This window comes from Pleurodeles waltl, chromosome 3_1 (assembly GCF_031143425.1).
Source record: "Pleurodeles waltl isolate 20211129_DDA chromosome 3_1, aPleWal1.hap1.20221129, whole genome shotgun sequence".
Taxonomy (NCBI): domain Eukaryota; kingdom Metazoa; phylum Chordata; class Amphibia; order Caudata; family Salamandridae; genus Pleurodeles; species Pleurodeles waltl.
The window spans coordinates 1,011,663,468-1,011,676,213 of NC_090440.1; the positions used below are offsets into that span (position 1 = coordinate 1,011,663,468).

The 12,746-nt window shown below is 50.7% G+C and overlaps 1 protein-coding gene across 2 annotated transcripts in view; it reads right to left on the reverse strand.

The window, feature by feature from the left end:
- The window catches only part of LOC138284925 (dipeptidyl peptidase 4-like), a 497,709-nt gene that overhangs the window by 260,262 nt on the left and 224,701 nt on the right, over positions 1 to 12,746 (reverse strand). For both annotated transcript variants that reach the window (XM_069224254.1, XM_069224253.1), the window contains exon 12: positions 8,434 to 8,594. In XM_069224254.1, the coding sequence (XP_069080355.1) occupies positions 8,434 to 8,594 (161 nt within the window). The remainder of the gene's footprint in view (positions 1 to 8,433; positions 8,595 to 12,746) is intronic.

Below are 12,746 nucleotides of genomic sequence, written 5' to 3' on the forward strand. Positions count from 1 at the left end.
GGGGGGCATGTTGGGCCTGGCGGGGGGCATGGCGGGGGGCCTGGCGGGGATGGGGGGGCATGTTGGGGCTGGCGGGGGGCCTGGCGGGGATGGGGGGCATGTTGGGCCTGGCGGGGGGCATGGCGGGGGGCCTGGCGGGGATGGGGGGGCATGTTGGGGCTGGCGGGGGGCCTGGCGGGGATGGGGGGCATGTTGGGCCTGGCGGGGGGCATGGCGGGGGGCCTGGCGGGGATGGGGGGGCATGTTGGGCCTGGCGGGGATGGGGGGCGTTGGGCCACTGGCAACGAAAATGCAGACAAACTTGAACGTGGTATTTCTCCCTCCCTGTACGTGTCACATAGGTCCGCGCCCATGAGAAGATCGGGATTTGGCGTGCCATCGCCAAGGAAGTCCAGACCCTGGGGGTCCACCATCGACGGGGCACCCACTGCCGCAAGAGGTGGGAGGACATCCGCCGCGGGACCAAGAAGACCGCCGAGTCTCTGCTGGGGATGGCCTCCCAACGTAGGCGGGGTGCCTGCCGTCAACTGACCCCCCTGATGTTCCGGATCCTGGCGGTGGCCTACCCTGATTTGGATGGGCGCGTGAGGGCAGCACAGCAGACACAAGGGGGTGAGTACAAGCATTATCTACTCTGTTGTCGCGCAGTGGAGGTGTCTGGGTGGGGGAGGAGGGCTGTGGGTCCCCCTAGGCCAGGGCGATATCTGTAGGCTGGGCACCCCCGTAAGCCCCTGTGTCCCCAGCCACCACCCTCAGTAGTTTGTCAGTACAGCCATCCCTGGGCCGTGTCATCCATGGGTGCAGTTGTCAACTCTAGGCGTGTAGGGCATGTTCCACGGAATGCGTAGCGGACCCCAAGTGCGCAACTTAGTGCAGGGGGCATCTGTGTCTGTCATGTCCGCTAACTGTACCGGAGATCCATGTACTCAATATCCCTTTATTTCTCTCTCCCCCCCCTTTTTGTTTGTCTTTCTGTGCTTGTGTGCATCAGCATCATCAGGCGGAGGAGAAGTGGCATCGGGGCAGGAGGGAGCTGCATCTCACATGGCCCAGGAGGGCCATGCCACAGAGTCTGACTGGACCAGTGAGACGGAGGGCGAGGGGAGCTCCACAACGGGGACGACTGGACCCTGCAGCGACACGGACACGTCCTCGGAAGGGAGCTCCCTTGCGGGGGTGGCACCATCCGTGCCCCCCGCCATTACAGGTACAGCCGCCACCCAGCGCACCATCTCCGCCCTCCCAGCAGCCCCTCAGCGTTCGCCCCGTGCCCGCTCTGCCAGGAAGCCGGGCATCTCCTTCGCCCCAGGCACCTCAGGCCCTGCCCCTGTTACCCCCGCTGCCCTCAGTGAGGAGGTCATAGACCTCCTCCGAACGCTCATTGTTGGGCAGACTACCCTTTTGAATGCCATCCAGGGGGTGGAGAGGGAGGTTCATCGCAGCAATGCGTACCTGGAGGGCATTCATTCGGGTCAGGCTGCCCATCAGCGATCGTTCCAGGCTCTGGCCTCAGCACTGACTGCAGCCATTGTCCCTGTCTCCTGCCTCCCTCTACTAACTCCCTCCTCCCAGTCTCCTGTTCCTCTGCCTGTCCCACCCACACCATCAGACCAGCCTGCACACACCTCAACACCCAAGAGAAGCTCATCCAAACATAAGCACCACAGATCACGCAGACATTCACACACGCAACATTCCGATGCAGACATGCCAACAGTCACTACCACCTCTGTGACCCCCACCTCCTCGTCTCCCTCCTCCCTCCCTGTGACGTCTACACTCACACCTCCATTCACCTCACCATCAGCCAGTGTTTCCATCACCAGCACACCCTCCACTCCAGTCCGCACACGTGCAGTCACCACCCCCACTGCCATTTACACGTCCCCTGTGTCCTCTCCCACTGTGTCTGTCACCCCCTCTTCCACACCACACAAACGCAGCCACCCACCCACCCAACAGCCATCCACCTCACGACAGCCTATCCCTCCTGCACCTGCACCCAAAGACAGCAAACGTGACTCACCTACAACCACATCCTCTCCCTCCACTCCCATTCCCACTGTACCTACCACTCTCCATTGTCCCAAGAAACTCTTCCTCGCCACTGCTAACTTCTTTCCTGACCTTGAGCCCCCCCCTCCTTCTCGTCGGGGTAAGAAGAGCACCTCAGCCACCACCAGCCCTGCAGCCCCCTTGACAAGGGTGCAGGGGTATTGGAGCCCACCAGCCCGCATGTCTGGATCTTCGCCCAGCAGCAAGGGGACAGCCAGCCCACCCCCTGGGAAGAGGAGCAGAAGGCGGAAGGGGCGCCGCAGGAGCCCGGCTTCTACATCCCCCCCGGACACCACCCAGACACAGTCACCAGCCACAGTTCCAAAGGGAGGAAAGGGCCACAGACTCACGACTAAGGAGGGCAAGGGCAGCAAGTCGGAGAGGTCAGGCTGCAGGCCTGCTGCCCAGGAGGAGCCCACCACCCCCATAGCCGCTGGCCAGGGAGGACCCAGCCCAGCTGGGCAGGAGGGCCCCACCACCCACAGCCCAGGTGGGCATTGAAGGAGCACCATCCCCGCTGCCCAGGAGGGCACCACCAGGCAATGAGCAGTTGGCCATAGACCGGCCGCCGTCTCAAGAACCGCTGAACTGGGCCCCGCCGTCTCCAGCACCGCTCCGCTGGGGACCGCCGTCTCAAGCACCGCTGAACTGGGCCCCGCCGTCTCAAGAACCGCTGAACTGGGCCCTGCCGTCTCAAGAACCGCTGAACTGGGCCCCGCCGTCTCCAGCACCGCTCCGCTGGGGACCGCCGTCTCAAGAACGCTGAACTGGGCCCGCCGTCTCAAGAACCGCTGAACTGGGCCCCGCCGTCTCAAGAACCGCTGAACTGGGCCCCACCGTCTCAAGAACCGCTGAACTGGGCCCCGCCGTCTCAAGAACCGCTGAACTGGGCCCCGCCGTCTCAAGAACCGCTGAACTGGGCCCCGCCGTCTCAAGAACCGCTGAACTGGGCCCCGCCGTCTCCAGCACCGCTCCACTGGGGACCGCCGTCTCAAGAACCGCTGAACTGGGCCCCGCCGTCTCAAGAACCGCTGAACTGGGCCCCGCCGTCTCAAGAACCGCTGAACTGGGCCCCGCCGTCTCAAGAACCGCTGAACTGGGCCCCGCCGTCTCAAGAACCGCTGAACTGGGCCCCGCCGTCTCAAGAACCGCTGAACTGGGCCCCGCCGTCTCCAGCACCGCTCCGCTGGGGACCGCCGTCTCAAGCACCGCTGAACTGGGCCCTGCCGTCTCAAGAACCGCTGAACTGGGCCCCGCCGTCTCCAGCACCGCTCCGCTGGGGACCGCCGTCTCAAGCACCGCTGAACTGGGCCCCGCCGTCTCAAGAACCGCTGAACTGGGCCCCGCCGTCTCAAGAACCGCTGAACTGGGCCCCGCCGTCTCCAGCACCGCTCCGCTGGGGACCGCCGTCTCAAGAACCGCTGAACTGGGCCCTTCAAGGCAAGACCCGCTAAACTGGGCCCTTCAAGGCAAGAAGCGCTGAACTGGGCCCTTCAAGGCAAGAACCGCTGGCCCTTTGGCAGACGTGGCAGGGCAGGATCTGTCTCGGGCAGGGCTGCAGGATGTCCTCTGGCCAACATGCCTCCTCCAGTGGCAGTGGAGTCTGTTATGGACTGTTTGGACTGTGGCTTTGCTCTCCCCAGGATGGCCCAGTGGGCAGGCCACCCACTGTATGGACTGTATGGACTGTGGCTTTGCACTCCCCAGGATGGCCCAGTGGGCAGGCCACCCACTGTATGGACTGTATGGACTGTGGCTTTGCACTCCCCAGGATGGCCCAGTGGGCAGGCCACCCACTGTATGGACTGTATGGACTGTGGCTTTGCTCTCCCCAGGATGGCCCAGTGGGCAGGACACCCACTGTATGGACTGTATGGACTGTGGCTTTGCTCTCCCCAGGATGGCCCAGTGGGCAGGCCACCCACTGTATGGACTGTATGGACTGTGGCTTTGCTCTCCCCAGGATGGCCCAGTGGGCAGGCCACCCACTGTATGGACTGTATGGACTGTGGCTTTGCTCTCCCCAGGATGGCCCAGTGGGCAGGCCACCCACTGTATGGACTGTATGGACTGTGGCTTTGCACTCCCCAGGATGGCCCAGTGGGCAGGCCACCCACTGTATGGACTGTATGGACTGTGGCTTTGCTCTCCCCAGGTTGGCCCAGTGGGCAGGCCACCCACTGTATGGACTGTATGGACTGTGGCTTTGCACTCCCCAGGATGGCCCAGTGGGCAGGCCACCCACTGTATGGACTGTATGGACTGTGGCTTTGCTCTCCCCAGGTTGGCCCAGTGGGCAGGCCACCCACTGTATGGACTGTATGGACTGTGGCTTTGCTCTCCCCAGGATGGGCCAGTGGTCATGGAGTCCCCTCGTGGATCTGGCGTCGTGTACTCAAGTGGCTGAGGTGCCCCCCCTTCCCTTCCCCCTGAGGTGCCTGTCCTATTTTCTTTCTGATGCCCCTGCAGTGTTCTCTCCGTGGAGTTCTTGTCGTGGGACTGGGCCTTGCCCCTTTGCACAGGACCCCTGTGGTCCACGGACAGTGGTTGGACTACATTTAGTAGCTGTATATATTTTGTACATAGTTTATTTATTTATTGGGATTACTGGTGTCCATATTTCAATATATCTGCCCGTTTATGATCTCTTCTTTTGGTCTTTGCATTATTTCGGAGGGGGGGGTTGTGGGTTGTGACAGTGATCTGTGGGAATGCATTGATGTGTGTGTTGTAGTGGGTGTGGGTGGGTGGGTGTATGCCGGTACTCTTTTCCCTCCCCTGTGTCGTAGGTGCAGTACTCACCGATGTCTTCCGCGCCGCCGGGCGTGCTCCTGGTACAGGAGCAGGTATAGGAGTGCGGGGATGACCTGCAACTCGGGTTCCATACTGCCGGAATCTCGCGTGGAGTGCGTAGAGGTGAGCGTTTTCCCGTTCGTAGTCTGTTTCCGCCGTGTTTTTATCGGCGGTGCTCCCGCCCCGGAAAAGGTGGCGGATTGGTGGGTCGTGATAGGGTGGGCGGTACATTGTCTGCCGCCTGGCTGTTGGCGGGGACCGCCGCGCTGTTTGTTTGTTCCGCCGTGGCGGGCGGAGTGTTAATGCGGAGGGCTGTGTTGGCGGTTCCCGCCAGGGTCAGAATTGCATATTTTGGACCGCCGGCCTGTTGGCGGCTTGGCCGCCGCATTATCACCGACCGCCAGGGTCAGAATGAGGGCCCGAGTGTAAAGCATTCAAATATCACAAAACAGTAATTAAATAAAACACAGGAAACAGTTTAAAAATCCAAAAACAATTTATAAAATAGTGTATATTTTTATCTTTAAAATGACACAGAAATTAATAAAATTGGATAAGGGGAACCTGAGATATGAATTTTTAAAGAATTATTGTTTTATTAGTGCCTAGAAACAAAAAGCGCCAATCGGGTCATCTGGTTGCACCTCGACCGGAGCAAAGTCAAAGTTTAAGGCCAACCGTGATGGAGCCCTGCTCGGCTACAGCTCGCGGGAGGCCTCGGTCAAACGTTTACCTTCGGACTTAGTCTCTTTTCTGAAGATTTTCTTCAGCGGGATGAACCTGCCAGTCCAATCCCACCTCCTGGAACTCTTCTCCGGATACACGTCGCGGGAGCCCTCGGTGGAGATTTTTACCTTCGGACTTAGTTGTTTTTTTGAGTTGAAAATCCTTTGACCAGGGTAAACCTGGATCTTGATCCGACGTCCTTGGAGCCCTCCTCGGATACGCTGGCTGGGAGGTCCCGGTCAACTTTTTACCTTCAAGCTTAGGGGGTCATTCCGACCCTGGCGGTTGACTACCGCCAGGGCCGGGGACCGCGGATGCACCGCCAACAGGCTGGCGGTGCATCCATGGGCATTCTGACCGCAGCAGTACAGCCGCAGTCAGAAACGGGAAACCGGCGGTGTCCCGCCGGTTTCCCGCTGCCCTAGGGAATCCTCCATGGCGACGCTTCCATGGGGATTCCAACCCCCTTACCACCAGCCTGGTTCTGGCGGTTTTGACCGCCAGAACCTGGCTGGCGGTAACGGGTGTCGTGGGGCCCTGGGGGCCCCTGCAGTGCCCATGCCAATGGCATGGGCACTGCAGGGGCCCCCTAACAGGGCCCCACCAAGATTTTCAGTGTCTGCCAAGCAGACACTGAAAATCGCGACGGGTGCAACTGCACCCGTCGCACCCCTTCCACTCCGCCGGCTCCATTCGGAGCCGGCATCCTCATGGAAGGGGGTTTCCCGCTGGGCTGTCGGGCGGCCTTCTGGCGGTCGCCCGCCAGCCCAGCGGGAAACTCAGAATTACCGTGGCGGTCTTTTGACCGCGCAGCGGTATTCTGATGGCGGGACTTTGGCGGGCGGCCTCTGCCGCCCGCCAAAGTCAGAATGACCCCCTTAGTCTCTTTTTTGGAGGTTTTCTTCAGTGGGACGAACCTGCAAATCAGACCGGGTCGCGGTTGAGGCAAGCCGGCTAGAGTTGCTGCGGCGGGTCGGTCCCTCTAGTTCTTCAAACTTCTGGGGCTTCTCCCAGATGTTCTTTTAAGGTTCTTTTGGGGTCCACAGCTCACCCCAAGGGTCCAGAAGCTCTGAGATGATCCTTGGGGGTTCAGACTACAACTCCCAGAATGCACCTGGCGCCAACTCCTTTTTGGTCACTGGACAGTGGTCAGCTGGTCGGTTTCTTCAGGAGTTGGTGCAGGGGACTCTGGTTAGAAATTATTCACCTGTAGCAAACAAAGAGTCCCTCCTTGAACCAGTTGAGGCCAGGCAAAGTCATTCTTGTGGTGAAGCCCTAGTGTGCAGCTGGTGCAGTCCTTCTGAGTGCAGGTTCCAGGTGCAGGTCAGGGGTCCAGCGGGGCAGTCCTTCTTTTTCTGTAGTTCTTCCTAGTAGGGATGTGGTAGTGAACTGAGGTGTGGATGCAGGTCTGCCAGTTTCATCCCTGCTCCTGGGTGAAAAGCAGAGGGGTCCTGGTTCTCCAATCAGGTGCAAGGTCCTTCCCCCTGTGATGACCACTTCCTGGGAAGTGTGTCAAAAATCAATCCCAGGAGGCAACATTCCTCAAAAATCCATCATGGCTGAAAATGATTTTTGGAGGTTACATCTGGCTGAGCCCACCCACTGGTGTGGCTAAAAATCATAAACACACCCCTCTCCTGCCCTCTCCTAATCTAATCAAGGGGGCACCTAGTTGTCTGGGGTTGCAGGATGTGAGGTGTTGCTGGGTTGCTCCAAATGTCCTTCTCTGCCTTTGAAGACCAGTATGGCAGCCCTCCCCTTCCTGTTTTACCATCTGCTGAGGGGAGACCTCCTCCCCAGGCACATCATTTTGTGTGGAGCCAGGCCACTTCACACCTCATCAAGGCAGCCTGGCCAGAGGCTGGCCAATCAGAGCACAGCAGCAAAAACACTGCAGGGTTGAAGTTGGCAACTTTTCAGGTAAAGTTTAAAACTATTTACCTGAACAAGTTATATTAAATCCGACAACTGGAAGCTGTGGGATTTATTATAACAATTCATTTGATACCAAACTCTTGGTATCCATCACTTAAGGGGACTTTTAAAATTAAAATAAAGTCTCCCCATTCTAGCCTATGAAGGCCATTCACTACAATGAGGGAAAAATGAATTTGGCTGTTTTTACCTCACCAGGGCTTATAAAACGACTTTTATAAGGTCCCTGATTATAGTTACAAGTCACCCAGCCCTAGGGGCAAATAGGGCACACCTTAGCTGTGACTTAAATGTAAAAATAAGTTTAAGACTTTGGAACTACTTTTAATTCCAAAGTCGAATTTGCATATAACTTTAATTTTAAATTTGAATTTTTGTTATAAATCTTTCCAAATTTCTATCCCTGCCCTAGAACTAAATCATTAAGCCTGTCTTTACTTAATCAACTGCATTTTTGATTTGCTGTAAGGTGCCTTACCCTGAGCACACACTGTCTTATGAAATTGAGGTTTACCACCGTCTCTGATTCCACCTCTTGTGGGAATGCTGTTGAGGTAATATTTTGAGGTGCAAACGTTCAGCGGTTTCCATGCACCCATAGTGCCTTTTATGGTGTCAGGAAGGAGAAACCCATCCACTGGGGCAAGTTAAGTAGAGAATATGCAATTGTTTTTGGATTAGGTTCAGAAATCATGTATCTTGTATGAGGCTTCTTACTTGTTAAGGACTATGACAAAGAAGATTAGGACTTGGATTGATGATGGTGACTGGTAGGTAATCAGGGCAATCGCAACATTTAAATGTCAACATTGCCTATTGTTTCATATATTGAACATGTTTTTTTACTGGGACGTTTAGCAAAAATTAAGAAAAAACAAGAGCATAGTGGCATCTATACTTCACAGAATGCAACACAGTGCTTACCTTGGGATATGGAATTGAAATGGTCTCGGGATATTGCTGCTTTTCATTTCCATACCAGGAATATTCAATTAGAGGAACATTTGTATCATTAAATTGGGCATAGGCTATAAAAGATGCATTTGGAGACCACCAAAGAGCGTAGTTACTGCTGAACATTTCCTCTAAAAACAAAAGATAAAAATAATTATATTGACTTCCTTTTAATCATTATATTACAAATTAAAAATAAGCACAAGTACACCATGTTATAACACAACATCACCTATCTTTACATTTCATGTATGTATCACATCTTCATTTCAGTTTGGATAACATTCAGTGGCTAGATATTTAAAGACGCCAAAAATCTACACCTGCCAAATTACACACTTGCTTGTATGAAGATTTTCATGACTCCTGCAGAATTCACAAACCTTCCCCAAAGTAGTTGTGGACCATGAAACATTCTCAAGTTTCTAGGTATATTCTGAACAATGTTATCAGTTTCATTTTATTATGCACATATTCTAAAGTCAAAATTTGCTCATGTGAAATTCTATCAAGCAAGACGAAATGCACGTGTTACCTTTTTCATTTCTGTTCAATACAAAACAGCTTTCCAATGTAGACAACTCTTCCTCTGACCCACCGCTAGTTGTGGGGTTGATTCAATGCCCTTCTCATCCCCAAAAAAGATTTACACATTCCCATCGCAGGAATAAATTCCCAATATTTCTAGTTTGATAAAGATGCAGGGAGGACATCATGAATCCCCATTAACATGTCAGATATCAGTGATTCCCAAACCAATTTTTATCCCTGTGCTAGAACCCTGATGAACTCTCCCTCTAACCTACCACTTATTGTGGTGATTATCTAGGTCCTTTCCCACCCTGAAAAATGATTTACATTTTGCATTTAAAAGAGTACATTTCGAATCATTTTCAGTGTGATTTGGGGGCAGAGATGACATTGTAACTACCCATAAATATGCAAGTTAGTGGGTGCATCCAAAACCATAGAGCATTACTACTCTTAAATCTCCATTTCCTACTACTGTTAGTGAATTTACGCATATGAATGTTTTCATGAGGAATTTTTTTACAACCTGGCGGTGCCGGCGGTCAGACCATGGTGGCTCCGCCAGGGTCATAATTTGGAGGCCGGACTGCTGCTTTGGCGGGGGTCTGACCTCCACCGCAGCCCTGGCGGTCTCATGACTGCCTGGGTCAAAATGAGGAGCTCAGTGTTTAACAATATATTTTGTGCTTGAAGCCACATGCTTATAACCATGTCATGTACATACAATATAAAACATCATTATTAAGAGGACGTTCTAATTAAGAGAACCTAAATGGGTTTGTGTTTAATACACCAACCAAAAATGAGTCAATTGGAAACATTTAATACTATGTTTCGATGTTACTCTCTGTCGACAGAGTAAATGGCAAAATGTAATATTGATAATGAGACGTAGAATCTTCATTATTTTCTTTCATTTGCATTAATGCAAATTTAGCTTACTTCAAAGGTCACATATAAAAACAGAATCTCAAATATATCCATACATCAAAATAAATATTAACGAAATGGTCTATTAAGAAATAATGTACACTATAATTAATGGTCATACATAACCATACCTTAAGAGAATATCCTAGAAAGGGATGACTTTCCATCATGAACTCAAGATCTAGAATATTTGGAAGAATATTCAAAGCTGCTAAGTGAGCACCATGTCAATCAGATCTTTTGATGTGAAGCTATGTCTCATTTATTTTATTTTTTTCGTTTGGCAGGCTGATATTAGTGCATCATGGCAGGCAATGTGCTAAGGTACACCTCTGTGCAGTGTCTTATCAAAAGAGGACAGAGTTAAATGGTCAATTCTTCACTTAACCAGTATAGACTAACAAGGGGAAGGCTTATCAAAGAATAGTCTAGCACTATTTGCAGAGAGTATGCCATTTCTGCTTTAGTAAGCACCTCCTGAGACATCTTAATAGTGACTTTATTTCATGCATGAGGTCTGAGTAACTGGTGAAATACCTTGTTAAAGCAACAGTTATTTAAGAAGGACCGCCTACTCTAGGCATTCACTATGATATTACAGCTAGTTTAAACAATTTGTGAGTGCAGATTGCACTATTTCCACATTTCCAGGTGATCATTCATTGGAAAGTTTTTTGTGCAGCCCCTCTATTACCTATAGGTAGACCTATCTGGAGCTTATTGACTAAACAAGTAATACAGCAAGGCACGTTGTATTTACTCTTTTGTCATCAGGTGAAGGCTGCTCAGAAACCACATTGTATGGTTTTGGTGATTCTGTTAGTGTTGGACTGTTTCCAGACTCTGGTATCTCCTAGTGCAGGTTGGTACTTCGTCCATTTGATTCCATGCTGCTGCGAGTGAGGAATTAGGAATGTGTTCTCTGATAGTACAGTCTCCTTTTTTGGTTTTCTCTGTTGCCCAGGAAAGATTACATTTTCTGTATGATCACTGGAATTTCTTTCTTATGACAAGCGTAGGTTGGTGGTCCGTATTTGCCAAGAACAACCACAAGGCCAGGCACAATTGTTTTTATGAGTTTGGTTTTAGAGTGGATGTCTGGGGATTTTTCTCTTAAATGCTGGTAAGCCTAAGCTGTTCATCTTCAGTTTTTTAAGACTTTTCATGTGCTTTCCAATTTTGCGCATTGTATTTGAGTTCAGTTTGTGTTGAGTGGCATGCAAATGCCCAGAGCTGGTGCTTCAAAGACAATTGTTGATTGTTTGAAAACAAAGGATTATGCATGCTTTGTAACAAATCTCTCTCTCGATAAGCCTCTTTTACTATTCTTTGAAGAAGTTTGTATTTTAATTTATTTTACATTATCCATTTATTTTTATTATCCTTTGCTAATAAATGTATAACCCTGAAGCACTGGGAAGTTGAGGTATTACAAATATCACTCTCCATCTGAAACTGAATGAAAGACTGACAGAAACCATAAAAGGTTCAGAAGTAATAATAATCTTAATGTGGGAAGACTTTGTAAGTATTTTGTCTCTGGGCAATTGATAGATGATTGCTTGACTCACAGGTTTTGATCCATCTAAGACCATATTTCAGGTCGTTGTTGGACTACTGGCGGAAATGGTCCTTGCGTTCTTTCCACTTCTCATAGGATGCACATATGTCCTGTGCAATTGAAGTAATAGAGCGACCTGGAAGGGAGAACTGTGAGCCAGATTGGTTTGTTGAACACAGCAGGGAGTCTGGTCACAAAATGGTGATATATCATGTAGGATGATCAATCATACTGTACAATTGATTACTGATTCACATTCTCCCAGGATATTATTAAATTGGCATGTCTCACAAGATACCTAGATAGGTGGACTGAGCTGCGTTTCCTGGATGCCCTTGGAGCGGTCCCAATTCCATACCATGTGGCCTCAATGATATCTCTGGCATTGGTATGGGTGACAAGTAGTAGCACTAGAGGTGCATAGAACTCTGATTGTCCCTGTGGGGTACAAACGGAATTAGGTGAAGACCTTTAATAGATGTCTCCGCTTAAGCGACTGATGTGGCAATCACTTTGTCCTCTAAGGATTACACTTGGTACATTATCAATTTTAGACCCTCTATCCCCAATTAGAAGTGGTAGCATTCTAAGTTACACTGTCATGAATGATACCTGGTCTTTTACAATGTTGGGAGGAATCTGGTTTGTTTCGAGATCATTCAACTGACTTAGTGGTGAATGGCTCATGAGAATAAAAGGTATTTCCTTCAGATGAACAAAAAATGTGGTCTTTGGTAACAAGCTGCCCGTTAGGTGAGGCGGGCCCAACTAAATGAAATAAGTCCAAGAGAAAATTGAAGTAATTATTGCAAGTAAGTAGCCTGAGTATTACATTTGTTTTTGATTTTTTTTGTGATCATGTGATGTGTCCAGATTTGCTCCCTGCTTCTTCTTGGCACCAAGCAGCACAGGAAGGGATGTAATTTTAGCAGAAAATAAGAGGGTTATGTGCCAGGTGCTTACTTCCATTGTTAGTAAAAATTCTTAGTTGCCAATTATGTGCTTTCAAAAGTTCATGACTCCCATACACCAGCCCGCACCCGAAGCAAACACAGCAAACCAAAAGTATCATATCAGCTAGAAGCAGAACACAAAAGTGACCACAGAATCTACAGGTGGATAGAACTCAGCCTCAAGGATGGGATTCTCATAGCAAAAAAAACAAAAATATTGACATTTATGCTGCACTCTATTAAGGCTTGAAATAAGGATGATTTATTATTAATAGATTCAATATGGTTTGTAAGCTCTCAATTAATTG